Raw genomic sequence first — 16,339 nt, forward strand, 5'->3', positions numbered from 1 at the left:
GTTGCCGGGGTTGTCTCTGCTCCCCTTTTTGAACAAAGGGACCACATTTGCTGTCCTCCAGTCCTCTGGCACTATTCCTGTAGCCAATGATGACATAAAAATCAAAGCCAAAGGTCCAGCAATCTCTTCCCTGGCCTCCCAGAGAATCCTAGGATAAATCCCATCAGGTCCCGGGGACCTATCTATTTTCAGCCTGTCCAGAATTGCCAACACCTCTTCCCTACGTACCTCAATGCCATCTATTCTATTAGCCTGGGGCTCAGCATTCTCCTCCACAACATTATCTTTTTCCTGAGTGAATACTGACGAAAAATATTCATTCAGTATCTCGCCTATCTCTTCAGACTCCACACACAATTTCCCATCCCTGTCCTTGACTGGTCCTACTCTTTCCCTAGTCACTCGCTTATTCCTGACATACCTATAGAAAGCTTTTGGGTTTTCCTTGATCCTTCCTGCCAAATACTTCTCATGTCCCCTCCTTGCTCCTCTAGTTACCCTCTTGCTCCTTATATACGAATAAATGTGATTTTCCATAATCCTGTCAGCCAAAGATAGTTCATGACCCCTTTTAGCCCTCTTTATTGCGCGTTTGAGATTTGTCCTACTTTCCTGATATTCCTCCAAAGCTTCATCAGTTTTAAGTCGCCTAGATCTTATGTATGCTTCCTTTTTCATCTTAGCTAGTCTCACAATTCCACCCGTCATCCATGGTTCCCTAATCTTGCCATTTCTATCCCTCATTTTCACAGGGACATGTCTGTCCTGCACTCTAATCAACCTTTAGTACGACTGTGAACTTGTTTGAGAAGAGTGCCAGTTTAAATTGCAGAGGAAGGATTCTAGGTTGAGATGGAAGGCGGAAAGGGAGAAGCGCTGGTATGAAATGGAAGGACTGGAGGAGGAGAGAGTGTCCCTTGTGGGTATGAACTGGATGGGGCAGATTGTTGCTGAGAGCTGAGGCAGAGGGAGGTTAGAAATGGGAGAATGAGTATTGAGGTAATGTTTCAGTCTGATTGGCCTGGTGAAAATCCAAAGGTCACTTTTGTTTTTTCCTTTCTTTAGTGTGAAAATCTATTAATTGTGAAGGAGAAAAATATTTAAAATGAAACTAATTTTGCATCACTGTTAATGTCAAATTCTAATTTCTCCAGGGGAGCCTACCTCCAGAGCCTTCGCTCCCCCCCCCCCCCCCCCCCCCTCCGCTCCCCCCGCCCCCACACACACAGAAATACTCCACTTATCTTGTGCTTTCAATATTTGGATTTTCTCGTTCCGGCTTTCATGTCATTGTGTTTTATGTCTCCAAAGTGAAGGACTGTTGGGTATGCCTGCAACTGAAATGACAAAGTCTGGATAAATTGCATGTTTTGATGTGGTTATTAAATCAGGGCTGTCCTTCTGGTATCTGTTGATTGGGGGCTGTGCTCACTTTCTTGAAGCACTTAGTGAGCTTTTGCTAGTTCTCCGGGTTTGAATGCATGTATATTGAAACAGCTAAGGGGGGGGGGTGATGATTTTACATCCGAGGTCCTGTTTCCTGCCACTGGGAAGTGGAGACACCCAAATTTGTTCGCAAAACACATAGCTGGAATCCTGTCCCCACAAGTGAGGAAACTGCACTGACTACAGAATTTATATGTGTGTGTGTATATACCAGAACTGCAAAATTGATTGGTCAATGTGATATTTTGGTGACTTTAATTTGTCCCTCAACCCATTTCATCTTTAAAGTGCAGAATCAGGGGCGCGATTCTCCGACCCCCCACCGGGTCGGAGAATTGCCGGGGGCTGGCGTGAATCCCGCCCCTGCCGTGTCCCGAATTCTCCGCGACCAGAGATTCGGCGGGCCCGGGAAATGCGCCGTGCCGGTCTGCGGGAATCACGCCGGTCGGCAGGCCCACCCCTGGCAATTGTCCAGCCCGCGATGGGCCGAAGTCCCGCCGCTGTCAACCCTCGCCCGCCGGCGTGGATTAAACCTCCTTTTGAACGGCGGGACAAGGCGGCGCGGGCAGGCTCCGGGGTCCTGGAGGGGTGGGGGCGCGGGGCGATCTGGCCCCGGGGGATGCCCTCACGGTGGCCTGGCCTACGATCGGGGCCCGCCGATCTGGGGCACTCTTTTTCTTCCACCTTCACCATGGTCTTCACTGTGGCAGAGGCGGAAGAGACCCCCTCCCCTGCGCATGCGCGGGGATGCCGTGAGCGGTCGCTGACGCTCCCGCGCATGTGTCGCCCGGCGAAGACATTTCGGCACCGGCTTGCGTGGCGGCAATGGCCTTTCCCGCCAGCCGGCGGAGTGGAAACCACTCCGGCGCGGTCCTTGCCCCTCAAGGTGAGGGCTTGGCCCCTAAAGGTGCAGAGAATTCCGCACCTTTGGGGCGGCCCGACGCCGGAGTGGTTCCCACCACTCCATTACGCTGGAACCCCCCGCCCCGCCGGGTAGGGGAGAATCCCGTCCCAGGTCTAGGTGGCTGATACGTGAATGGGCCTGTGCCATGTTCTTTAGTGGGTAGGTCACTTTAAATTTGATATCTCAAAAATTTATGAAGTCTTGTTGATTTTGATGCAAAGATTTTTGTACTTCAAAGGCAAAAGCCTTTTGATATATGTTAGTGCTCTCTGACCAGAGTGGAAAAAACACAGCACTAATTTTGTAAATTAACCAGATCTATTTCATCCTGTTCTTTCAAATGTTACCGAATTGTGCCGATGCCCTATTTAGTTTCTTCCAGAAACTCTTTCTCCTTCCCTCAGTCCACAATATCGCATGACCGAAAGGACATGCAGACAACCAGCTTCTGCGGGTGCACGTCCACTCTTAATAATTAGGTGATAGTCACAAATGAAAGCGTAACATGTCTGTCCAGTAGTGCTGTGTTTGATATTTTAATAGAGACATTTAAAATGGACCTCTTTCTTTGAATCACATCTCAAAGTAATTACAACGAAAAAGTCTAGTCTTTGGTCAATCTTTTATGAAGATATTATTTAATAGTAAAGATACCAAATGATCAATTCTTTAACTCTCCTTTAGAAAAATGATGGCCACTTTACAGTAATCCAGCTAGTGGGAATGCTGAGAGGAATTGCCTCTGGAATGAGGTATCTTTCAGACATGGGCTATGTCCACCGAGATCTGGCTGCTCGAAATATCTTAGTCAACAGTAACCTGGTCAGTAAGGTTTCTGATTTTGGCCTTTCCCGGATACTTGAGGATGACCCAGAAGCTGCTTATACGACAAGGGTATGTGAAACTATATTTGGTCTGTGTTGCCTTTGTTTGTAGCTTGACTAATAATACGGGCTGTATAACGGACATCAAAAAATATTTTGGAAAATTATAGTGGTATATCAACAGGCAAAACACTGTTTTCCCACACACAGAAATTGAGTTGAGGACAGAGTTTGGGTAGGCAAGAAAATGTCTAGATCTTTGCTGCTTGTTGTCCCTGTTGACTCTTTTTAGATTTAGGTGCATCTGCAGTAATTTATATATTCCTCATACGAATGTAAAGTTACTGGCTTCAGTTTTTCTTTATACATTGCCTGAATTGTGGCATCACTAGCAAGGCCAGCGTTTAATGTGCATCCATAATTGCCTTTGTGAAGGTGGTGATGGACTATCTTCGTGTGGTGAAGTTATGCCCGCAGTTCTGTTAGGGGAGGAGTTCCAAGGTTTTGGCCCAGTGATGTTTCAGATTCCAGCATCTATAGTAATTTGCTTTTATGAATGATAAAGTTAGGGTTAGTCTTTGGTGGTCAATAGTTTACCCAACTAAAGCTTCTCATGTTTTGTAATATAACATCGATTGAGAATTGGAGAATATTAAAACATCACATGCAAAAGCAAAACCAACAGCTTACATTGATATGGCGCGCGATTCTCCGACCCCCCACCAGGTCGGAGAATCGGCGGGGGCCGGCGTGAATCCCGCCCCCGCCATGTCGCGAATTCTCTGCCACCGGATATTCGGAGAGGGCGGGAATCGCGCCGGTCGGTGGGAATCCCCCGGCGATTCTCCGGTCCGCGATGGGCCGAAGACCCATCTACTGTACCGGCGGGAGCAGGCGGCGCGGGCGGGCTCCAGGGTCCTGGGGGGGGGGGGGCGATCTGGCCCCGGGGGGGTGCCCCCACGGTGGCCTGGCCTGCAATCGGGGCCCACCGATCCATGGGCGGGCCTGTGCCGTGGGGGCACTTTTTTCCTTCCGCCTTCGCCATGGTCTCCACTATGGCGGAGGAGGAAGAGCCCCCCTCCACTGCGCATGCGCGGGGATGCCGAGAGCAGCCGCTGATGCTCCCGTGCATGCGCCGCCCGGCAAAGTCATTTCCTCGCCAGCTGGCGGGGCACCAAAGGCCTTTCCCGCCAGTTGCCGGGGCGGAAATCAGTCCGGCGTGGGCCTAGCCCCTCAAGGTAAGGGCTCGGCCCCTCAAGATGTGGAGAATTCCGCACCTTTGGGACGGCACGATGCCGGACTGATTTGCGCCATTTTTGGCGCCGGTCGGCGGACATCGCGCCGATTACGGAGAATCCCGCCCATTATGCCTGAAGTAAAAAAATCTTTTAAAGCACTTCGCAGAATATTATCAAACAGAAATTTGACAATGATCCGCATAAATAGATATTAGGCCAGGTGACAAAAAGCTTGGTTAATGGAAGAGATTTTAAGGAATGACTTAATGGAGAAGGAGCCAGTAGAGAGTAGAGAGATTTATGGACAAAATTCCATAGTATTGTGCTTCGGCAGTTCACGACATCGCGAGCCATGGTGGAGCGATTAAAATGGGGAATGCATAAGAGGCCAGGTTTGGAGAATCATAAAGATCTTGTAGGATTGTAGGGCTTGAGAAGGTTTCAGAGTTGGAGAGTGTCAAAGCCACGCTAGTATTCGAATCTAAGGATGAGAATTTTAAACTGAAATGTTGTCAGGCCAGGTGCATGAGGACAGGTGTCATGCATGAGCAGGATTTGGTGTGAGTTTGGATACAAACAGCTGAGTTTTGGATGAGCTCACGTTAATGTTTATCACCTGGCAGGAACATAAAAGCACATACCTAACCTGCCCTTGAGGCCTTATTTATAGATCAGCATTCTAGTCCATCAAGAATTTTACTTAAAGATTGTGGCAACAAACCACCGAACTATAGATCTTGCCAGCATTGACAGGGTACAAATATGTATGCACATTTGGTCCAGTCACTGTCTTCTCTACAGAGGCGAGCTGACATTATCACAATAACAATGTACTTTGTTCAATCAAACCAAGCCACAATTAAACCTTTGCAGGCTCAGAATTTGTTCTGGATTTTATGTCTATCCTTATCGCCTGTAAAAGTGTAATTCCGCATGAGCTGACATTTGTTCATGTGTGAATGTAACCAAGCAACATTTTCATTCTGCACGCATTCAGCCTGGGATTACACCACTCTACATGGCAGCACTCTATGCTCTCTCAAACCTTTAAAGTTTTTGGACCTTTTAAAGCTTTGCTGCTCCAACACAAATATCACAAGTGGATGTGACAATATCTCTCATTTATTTTCTCAATTAACCAGGGATTTACCTATCATCAGGAATCTTTATTAAAATGAACATCCCAAAATAATCTTATTTGAATTAAAATGCCAGTCGCCCAAAAATGGAATAGTATACTGCTGAACAAAAGGGCTTCATAAATGTATATAAATATGGAGTCAATTAATGTTATCAGGAGTGGTTTTGCTGATAATTTACAGAGATAATTCAAATGCCTGTAGTTCTTCATAATCTCAAGGGATGACTTTTCTTAACATAGGACAATTTCTGGCTATTGCCTCGCAAATACAATGGCGTCAGTGAGAGCAGTGGAAGGCTCAAGTGACAGTGTTAGGGGTTCTTGAGATGTTTGTGGTAAACGGTCTTGGGCCTGGGAGAACCTAGCTACAGTAACTTGATGGCTGTTGGGAGACCAGCACAACTGGCTTTCTTTGGTGCCAAGTTAAGCATTGGTTATTTGGCTGACAAAGGAATTTTTCCTTGAGAGAAAGGCAACGCATTCTATTCATTGCACAACTACCTCTACTGTCAGCCTGACGCTCAATGCTCGGGGTCAACAGGGAGCAGGCTGTAGAATATTTGTGATCCAATCATAGCTCTGAGCCATTCTGAGATTCTGGAGTCAAAAACCTGTATGGTCCCAGTTTGAACATCCTTTAAATATGCACCAACTAGTGCCACAGATACCCACAAGTATTCCAGTTTTAATGTCTATTGAGATGGTTGCATACTCCCAAGATTGATGGCAGAGTGTGTGTGCCACACATGTTGGCAATGGACTCCTGCACACTTTCCAATATGTTGCAGTAGCTCCCTGGTGGACAATCTAATACATCAACAATTGATTATACACCAATTTGTTCCTAAAGACTGGTTCCCCAAAGCTTATCACTCTGGCCATGTCAACCAAACAAAGCCCCAAAACCGCTCTCTAAATAGGTATTTCCAGGGTTACACCTGTTTTGAGCTCTGTGAATCACCTCACAAGCCATTGTAACACACAGGCTATTAGCACAGAAGCATGTTTATTCCTATGTTGATGCTTGGAAACTGGACTGAACAGGTAGACGAGGGTAGAGCAGTTGATGTGGTGTATATGGATTTCAGCAAAGCGTTTTATAAGGTTCCCCACGGTAGGCTATTGCAGAAAATACGGAGGCTGGGGATTGAGGGTGATTTAGAGATGTGGATCAGAAATTGGCTAGCTGAAAGAAGACAGAGGGTGGTGGTTGATGGGAAATGTTCAGAATGGAGTTCAGTTACAAGTGGAGTACCACAAGGATCTGTTCTGGGGCCGTTGCTGTTTGTCATTTTTAACAATGACCTAGAGGAAGGCGCAGAAGGGTGGGTGAGTAAATTTGCAGACGACACTAAAGTCGGTGGTGTTGTCGACAGTGTGGAAGGATGTAGCAGGTTACAGAGGGATATAGATAAGCTGCAGAGCTGGGCTGAGAGGTGGCAAATGGAGTTTAATGTAGAGAAGTGTGAGGTGATTCACTTTGGAAGGATTAACAGGAATGCGGAATATCTGGCTAATGGTAAAGTTCTTGGAAGTGTGGATGAGCAGAGGGATCTAGGTGTCCATGTACATAGATCCCTGCAAGTTGCCACCCAGGTTGATAGGGTTGTGAAGAAGGCCTATGGAGTGTTGGCCTTTATTGGTAGAGGGATTGAGTTCCGGAGTCAGGAGGTCATGTTGCAGCTGTACAAAACTCTGGTACGGCCGCATTTGGAGTATTGCGTACAGTTCTGGTCACCGCATTATAGGAAGGACGTGGAGGCTTTGGAGCGGGTGCAGAGGAGATTTACCAGGATGTTGCCTGGTATGGAGGGAAAATCTTATGAGGAAAGGCTGATGGACTTGAGGTTGTTTTCGTTAGAGAGAAGAAGGTTAAGAGGAGACTTAATAGAGGCATACAAAATGATCAGGGGGTTAGATAGGGTGGACAGTGAGAGTCTTCTCCCGCGGATGGAAATGGTTGGCACGAGGAGACATAGCTTTAAACTGAGGGGTAATAGATATAGGACAGAGGTCAGAGGTAGGTTCTTTATGCAAAGAGTAGTGAGGCCGTGGAATGCCCTACCTGCAACAGTAGTGAACTCGCCAACATTGAGGGCATTTAAAAGTTTATTGGATAAGCATATGGATGATAATGGCATAGTGTAGGTTAGATGGCTTTTGTTTCGGTGCAACATCGTGGGCCGAAGGGCCTGTACTGCGCTTTATCGTTCTATGTTCTATGTAACCATGGTGTGGAGATGCCGGCGTTGGGCTGGGGTGGGCACAGTAAGAAGTCTTACAACACCAGGTTAAAGTCCAACAGGTTTTTTTTGAATCACTAGCTTTCAGAACGCAGCTCCTTCATCAAGTGAATAATGAAGGAGCTGTGCTCCGAAAGCTAGTGATTCTAAACAAACCTATTGGACTTTAACCTGGTGTTGTAAGACCTCTTACGATGCTTCGAAAGGTAAGAGTGAGTGATGGTACGTGCTTGGGAGCATAAGCATTGAGTTGATAAATGGCAATCTAATGAAGCACCAGGTTGCCATGCTGTGTTTGTGAACTAGAGACTTAAGTGGAAACAGAAAAGCCAGGGAATAACTAAATAATCTCGCCATCTCCAATGTGTGTCTCCGTCTGTCAACAAAATTGATGACAAATGCCTCCATTGATGCCAGAGTTTGTAACAGAATGGGACCTCCTCCTGTTCTTGAGATTGCCCTTTGATTCTGTGTCAGCTTCTTCTACAATCAGGATTGTGGTGGGTTAAAGTCTGCCCTGTTAAAGGGTTTTGCAAATATTTGAATTAGTAAAGCAGGAAAGCTGAACAAAATGGGCAAGTTAAATGTGATGGTAGTTGAGGATTTTGAACACATTAAAGAAAGAAGCAGGAAGTGTCTCATTGTGATTAGAGGAGAGGTCCTTGAAGAATTGCATGTGCTAAGTCTAAAGTATGGTGTGGAGAGGAAGAAAGGTAAGTGGAATCTTTTACCTTAATAACTACTCAAAGGTTTACTTTATTGTCTCATTAAATGTTTTCCGACGTTGCAGTCATGTCCTAAATTTGATAGAGGTATCCAAAACTGTGAGGTGGCTGGACAGAGTAGTTAAGGAGAAAATGTTCCCATTGTTGGAAGGATTGAAAACTGGAGAGCCAGATTTAAGGCAGTTGGCAAAGACGACATGAAGAAAATCTTTTTCATGCAGTGAGTGGTTAGCATCTGGAATGCACTGCCTGAGATTGTGGTGGAGGCAGGTGAAATTGAAACTTTCAAAAGGAAAGTCGATCTGAAAAGGAAAACCTTGTAGTGCTACAGGAAAAAGGCAGGAGAGTGTCACTATTTGAATTGCTCCTTCAGAGGACCAGGATCGGCGGAATGGCCTCCTTCTGTGCCGTAACCATTCTATGATCCTATGAGCTATTCTTCTGGCACCAACATGTCTAGCCACTTCTCCCCAATGTTGCTTGTAATTTGTTGGGGTACCTGTGGCCCACTTGAAAGAAAAATTACCTGTTTCCTAATCACGGTGTTCCTGAGCATCTCCATAATTGTACTAGAAATGAGAATGCTCTGCTCAATGTCATGCTGCCCACTGCCTCCCTCACCCACTGTCTGCTGACCACCTTTCAAAAGTGCACTGACCATTTTGGGCACCAAGCTGCCTTTTGAGTGTCTGCTCTGGATTTCCTGACTCCCCAGATGGTGAACACTCATTTGTGTGACTAAAGTGAAGCCCAACCACCAAAGTCACCGCAGTCCCTATGGATGCCGCACTCACTGCCTCCACAATCTCTGCCAGAAACATTCAACATCGCTTCTTGTTTCTTTCAAAAATTCCAAGGAGCAACGTTGGGCCAGCACACATCTCCACCCATCCGCTTTATTGAAGCATCAACATTACTTTAGAGTCTGTTGGAGCTGCGTTTTGCCAAGTATAAAGTAATGAAGTGAGTCAATGTCACAGTGGACCCGTTCATGTGGCTGATTGAGTGATCTCCATTTTAACAAAATCAACTGAAAGGATTAAAACCATTCCTCATTCCTAGATTCGTTCTTTCCTGTTAAAAGGGACTGCAGGCTTCCCTTTAGATTTCAGTGAACGGTGCAAGTTGATGATTTTTCTAGACCCATATGGCACTGATAGATTAATAAAGCAAACCAACAACTTTTGTAAATAACTACCTTTGTCGAAACCTTCATCCAAATTAATCCAAATTAGTTTCTTGGAGGAAGTTCAATATTCAAGAAACGTTTGTATTTACATTGACCAAAGGCACAAATGAAATCAGCAATCACAATGCGTTGAAAATTGATACAACTGCATAAATGCCCTTTGGGTTGAAAGACATCATAATGTCACCCCAAAGGATTTCTTTTTGTCTGCATTGGACAATTGTTAGATTTAATAATCAGACTTTCCCCCTTGAATTTAGAATGTCTCGTCAAACTCAATCAGTAATAAATTCATGACTTTAGGGCCTCTTCCGTTCCATCACCTGTTTGGATGTGCAGGTTAGGTGGATTCACCAGGCTAAATTGACCCTTAGTGTCCAAAGATTGGGTGGGGGTAGGATGGGGGGGTGTGCCTGAGTGCTCTTTCGGATAGTCGTTGCAAATGGCCTTTGCTGCACTGTCACAATTCTATGTTCTATCATTCAGTCAAAATGAGCAGGACGCAAGGTACAGGGCACTGACCCTTTCCAACAATCGAGCCCTTTAACAAGATGATGTTTTGGACACCCCAGCACTCGATCCCTTCCCAAAAAGCCCGATTTTGAGGCAGTTACTATTCTGTTAACACCAGGGAAACTCAATGGAAATCAACCTTATTGACTCAGATTTATTTATGAAGAAGAATTGTATCCATATATCATACCTATTGCCAGCAGCATGAAGCAAAAAAATCCCCCAGCTGTTCCAAAACTTAATCACTCATTTTCCAAAAATTGAGTGAGGCTGGCTCATGGTGACAAGTCACCAGTGACAGCAGCTCATAGAAGCGACTTTGCCAAATTTTCTAATCGAAATTCTTGTTCATTTGTTGGCATATTGCGTGTAGCACTGTTAACCAAGCAGCTTGGAACTGCGTGAAGCAGCTGCATTGCAGAGCTGCAGCCTGCCATGCTGAGGGCAGAAAAAAGAGACTAAATCTGACTGAAACTCAGCAGAGCAGCAGGAATCTAGGCTGGCACCTAGAGTGGAGCCTTCACTCACCAAGTCTGCCTACTTCTATCTGCATAACACCTCCTGCAGCTTTGCAACCCTTCAAGATATTTAGCTAAATCGCTGGCTTTTAAAGCAGACCAAGGCAGGCCAGCAGCACGGTCCAATTCCCGGACCAGCCTCCCCGACCAGGCGCCGGAATGTGGCGACTAGGGGCTTTTCACATAACTTCATTTGTAGCCTACTTGTGACAATAAGCGATTTTCATTTCATTTCATTCCTCCAATGCTGGCCTCTTAAGCATATAGGATTTTAATCACTCCATCATCAGTGACCATGCTTTCAGCTGCCATGGTGTTAAACTCCGTAATTCCTACGTTAAACCTTTCTCTCCTCCTTTACGTCGCTCCAAATAACCAACCTCTTTGGACCAAGTTTTTGGACATCTGTCCTAATTTCTCTTTATCTGGCTTGGGATCAAAATTTGCTTGACAATGCTGCTGTGAAGTATCTGGGAATGATTTACAATGTTAAAGGCGCTATATAAATGCTGGTTTTGCTGACATTGCACAGGAGATAAGACAAGGGCAGGAACTTCGAACGTGAGACATCACCTGCTTTGTAGTAAGGGACCAGTTATATGGTTTGCAACATTAAAACCTGTGAAATATGAGCAACATTGCTTCTCTTGATGCTCAGAGCCTGAGAGGTCCCGTCACAAGAAGGTGAGCTTACCTGGGTTGAACAGACTGCTCGTTCTCTCAATATGAACCTTAGCTAGGTTAGGACATTTCATGAAGTATGTGTTGATCATCTTTTGCTTCCGTCACACAGTCTCTTGCACTTGACACATTAGATTTCATCTGCCATAATAATAATAATAAAAATAATAATCTTTAGTGTCACAAGTAGGCTTACATTAACACTGCAATGAAGTTACTGTGAAGAGCCCCTAGTCGCCACGTTCTGGCGCTTGTTCGGATACACAGAGGGAGAATTCAGAATGCCCAAATTACCTAACAGCACGTCTTTTGGGACTAGTGGGAGGAAACCGGAGCACCCGGAGGAAACCCACGCAGACAAAGGGAGAGTGTGCAGGCTCCGCCCAGACATTGACCCAAGCTGGAAATCGAACCTGGGACCCTGACGCTGTGAAGCAACAGTGCTAACCACTGTGCTACCATGCCATTGATATGGCTAGGTGTTTATTTTGTCCAACTCATTGTACTTTGCAAGGTGTCCCTTTCCATTCTGCTCCCAGTTAGAAAAAAGACTTTGCCACTTGAAAAAGATTTTGAACTCACATTGTTGAGGCAAGTGAGAAGTGGCCCCAACATTGATCCCTGGCACACTCCACTCAGTGCAACCCCTATCCCCATGCTCCAAGAACAAAGAACAAGACCAAAGAACAATACAGCACAGGAACAGGCCCCTCGGCCCTCGAAGTCTGCGCCGTTCACGTGTCCTATCTAGACCAACCGCCTGTATCCTTCTATACCCCGTCTGTTCACGTGCCTATACAGATAAGTCTTAAAGGTCGCAAACGTATCTGCCTCAACCACCACACTTGGCAGTGCATTCCAGGCCACCACCACCCTCAGTGTAAAAATAACTTCCCCCGCAAATCTCCACTGAACCTTTCCACCACCACCCTCACCTTGAACTTGTGCCGCCTTGTAATTGTCATTCCCGCCCTGGGAAAAAGCCTCCATCTGTTCACCCCATCTATAACCCTAATCATTTCCTAAACTTCTATCAGGTTGCCCCTCAGCCTCGGTCTCTCTCGGGAGAACAATCCCAGTTTATTCAATCTCTCCTCATAGCTAATACCCTCCATACCAGGCAACATCCTGGTAAACCTTTTCTGTACTCTCTCCAAAGCCTCCACGTCCTTCTGGCATGCAGTGACCAGAATTGGACACATTATTCGAAATGTGGCCCAACCAACGTTCTATATAATTGTAACATAATTTTCGAGCTTTTATACTCGATATCCCGGCCTATGAAGGCAAGCATGCCACATGCTTTCTTTACCACAATTTCCACCTGTGCTGCCACTTTTAAGGATCTGTGGACCTGCACACCCAGATCTCTCTGTGTCTCGATTGTCCTGATGGTTCTGCCATTTATTTTATAGCTCCCACCTGAATTGGATCTACCAAAATGCACCACCTCTCATTTGTCCGGGTTAAATTCCATCTGCCATTTCTCTGCCCACTTTTGCAGCCGATCTATATCCTGTTGTATTCTCTGACAATCTTCATCACTATCCGCAACTTCTGCAATCTTAATATCATCCGCAAACGTGCTAATCAGAATCACTACATTTTCTTTCAAGCTATTTATATATATTACAAAAAGCAGAGGTTTCAGAACTGATCCCTGCGGAACGCCAATAGTTACAGACCTCCATTCGGAAAAACACCCTTCCACTGCTACCCTCTGTCTTCTGTTCTGAATCCATCCAGTTATTTCACCCCTGACCCCATGTGATTTAATCTTTTGCACCAGCCTGCCATGAGGGACCTTATCAAACCTCCAGATTCTGATCTATTCCCATCTATTCTAACTCTTGAGTCAAGACTCGAGTTTGACTGACAGCATGAGGGAATTTGCCAAATGGTGAATGGATATTTAGATATTAGTATGTTGGAAGGCTTCCAAGTTTATTCCAAAAGTTACTTCCTCCTTGATGTCGAGATGGTTAGCCTGGCATGATCTTTCCCTTCTGAATCTATGTTGGGTACTGCTTACCACCTTATTATTGTAGAAATCCTTTTTCAAATTTGTTCCAGCCAATTCCAGCTGCCTCTTCAGCCCAGATAAGCCTATCCTCCTTTGATGTACCTCCTGCATCAGAACCTCCAAATTATCATCATCAAGTGTTGATCACATGACATGCGCTTTTCCACTGGGAATAATTATTGTATTACTTCATATTGATATTAATAGGTTTTCCAGTTACCTGTGTCTGTTTTAACACCCCCACACCCAATAGCTTTGCTGAATCTAGTATCATATTCACCATCTAGTAGTTCCCCCTTGTCTACTGCCTCCTATTTTTAACCATCAATATTAAGGGCGTGATGTTAGGAAGCAGATAATTTCTACTCCTCCGAAAACACTGGGGATTCTCAATAAAGAGACTAATCCTGGTCTCTCCTGAACATTCAGCGGACTGTCACCGGATTTGGTCTTGCAGGCCTCCCAATTCCTTAAGTTGAAATGACATAGCTTCTGAACCTAAAGTAAGACTCGTCTGGGAGCAATGGGTCGCTGTGTATATTTTGTGGTGAGTTAAGCTAACAGTGTCAGGAATGCGTCAGGAGCACCAAACAAATCGAGCCCCCCCCCCCCCCGGACCCATTTTTGCGACACCCCCAACCTTAAAATCTACCCCTAACCTTTGCTTCTGATTAAAGCCGTTTGAATAGCAGTTACTGGTCAGAGGGAGAAAGATTGCTTTGGTCTCTCCTTCTGTTGTTCAACGGATAATTGCTGAAACAAGGGACATGTCAAAGCTTTTCATCTTGCGCTCATCAGGACACTTTGCAAGAATACCAGTATAAGGGGAAAACAATAGTTTATACTGTATGAGAAAGGATTGTTCGGCAAATGGACTCTGTTTGGTGGAGACAGTACCATGGAGAATGCACCAGTTGACGGCGAGTGACAGATAACAGCCAAGCATTGCTTGAAATTTAAACCAGGCAGCTTGATCCTGATTGGTCAAGGCATTACCCTGAGGAATGAATCAGCAAATGGCAGCCACTTGTTTTGTTTAACTGAAACAGGCACAATATGTGTACATGTTCTTCCTGATGGCAAAGCACAGGGCCTTGTTTATTAATATATGTAGCTTCCACTACATGCAAGTACACCATGCTGCCAGCCTGACTGACATTCATAAATTGATTGTCAGTGTAATTCTGAGCATATTGAGGATTATTTAGCAAATATTGTCTAATCGCAGAATCACATCTAACATTGGACACCATGGGCGTCATTCTCCGACCCCCCGTTGGCCGCCGTGAATCCCGCCCCCACCGAAGTCTCCGGTACCGGAGATTGGGCAGAGGCGGGAATCGGGCCGCGCCGGTTGGCGGGACCCCCTGCTCAATTGGATGGGCCGAAGTCCCGCCCAGAAATTGCTTGTCCCGCCGGCGTAAATCAAAGCTGGTATTTACCGATGGGACCAGGCGGCTTGGGCGGGCTCCGAGGTCCTGGGAGGGGCGCGGGGCGATCTGACCCCGGGGGGGTGCCCCCACGGTGGCCTGGCCCGCGATCGGGGCCCACCGATCCGCGGGCAGGCCTGTGCCGTGGGGGCACTCTTTCCCTTCCGCCTCCGCCACGGCCTCCACCATGGCGGAGGCGGAAGTGACTCTCCCCACTGCACATGCGCGGGAAAATTTCAGCGGCCGCTGACGCTCCCGCGCATGCGCCGCATTTCCGCACCAGCTGGCGGGGCACCAAACGCCATTTCCGCCAGCTGGCGGGGCAACAAACGCCATTTCCACCAGCTGGCGGGCGGAAATCCCTCCGGCGCCGGCCTAGCCCCTCAATGTTGGGGCTCGGCCCCCAAAGATGCGGAGCATTCCGCACCTTTGGGCCGGCGCAATGCCCGTCTGATTGGCGCCGTTTTTGGCGCCCGTCGGCGGACATCCCGCCGTTGGGGGCGAATTTCGCCCAATGTTTTGAGCTTTTCAAGAATGGGTTGGTTGGGTTGGATTTGATTTGTTTATTGTCACGTGTCCGAGGTGCAGTGAAAAGTATTTTCCTGCAAGCAGCTCAACAGATCATTAAGTACATGGGAAGAAAAGGGAAGAAAATAAAATACATAGTAGTGCAACACAAAGTATACAATGTAACTACATAAGCACCGGCATCGGATGAAGCATACAGGGTGTAGTGTTAATGAGGTCAGTCCATAAGACGGTCATTTAGGAGTCTGGTGACAGTAGGGAAGAAACTGTTTTTGAGGCTGTTCGTGCCTGTTCTCAGACTTCTGTATCTCCTGCCCGATGGAAGAAGTTGGAAGAGTGAGTAAGCCGGGTGGGAGGGGTCTTTGATTATGCTGCCCGCTTTCCCCAGGCAGCGGGAGGTGTAGATAGAGTCAATGGATGGGAGGCAGGTTCGTGTGATGGACTGGGTGGTGTTCACGAGCATACCAAGCTGTGATGCAGCCAGATAGGATGCTTTCTATGGTGCATCTGTAAAAGTTGGTAAAGGTTAATGTGGACATGCCAAATTTCTTTCGTTTCCTGAGGAAGTATAGGCGCTGCTGTCCTTTCTTGGTGGTAGCGTCGACGTGGGTGGACCAGGACAGATTTTTGGAGATGTGCATCCCTAGGAATTTGAAACTGCTAACCATCTCCACCTCGGCCCCGTTGATGCTGACAGGGGTGTGTACAGTACTTTGCTTCCTGAAGTCAATTACCAGCTCTTTAGTTTTGCTGGCATCGAGGGAGAGATTGTTGTCGCTGCACCACTCCACTAGGTTCTCTCTCTCCCGCCTGTATTCTGACTCGTCGTTATTCGAGATCCAGCCCACTACGGTCATATTTTCAGCAAACTTGTAGATGGAGTTGGAACCAAATTTTGCCACGCAGTCGTGTGTGTACAGGGAATAGAGTAGGGGG

The 16,339-nt window shown here is 46.5% G+C and overlaps 1 protein-coding gene across 5 annotated transcripts in view; it reads left to right on the top strand.

Annotated features, from left to right (window-relative positions):
* The window catches only part of LOC140429747 (ephrin type-A receptor 5-like), a 457,733-nt gene that overhangs the window by 402,237 nt on the left and 39,157 nt on the right, over positions 1–16,339 (top strand). For all 5 annotated transcript variants that reach the window (XM_072517111.1, XM_072517112.1, XM_072517108.1 and 2 more), the window contains one exon: positions 3,035–3,244. In XM_072517111.1, the coding sequence (XP_072373212.1) occupies positions 3,035–3,244 (210 nt within the window). The remainder of the gene's footprint in view (positions 1–3,034; positions 3,245–16,339) is intronic.

Source organism: Scyliorhinus torazame, chromosome 9, assembly GCF_047496885.1.
Source record: "Scyliorhinus torazame isolate Kashiwa2021f chromosome 9, sScyTor2.1, whole genome shotgun sequence".
Classification (NCBI taxonomy): Eukaryota; Metazoa; Chordata; class Chondrichthyes; order Carcharhiniformes; family Scyliorhinidae; genus Scyliorhinus; species Scyliorhinus torazame.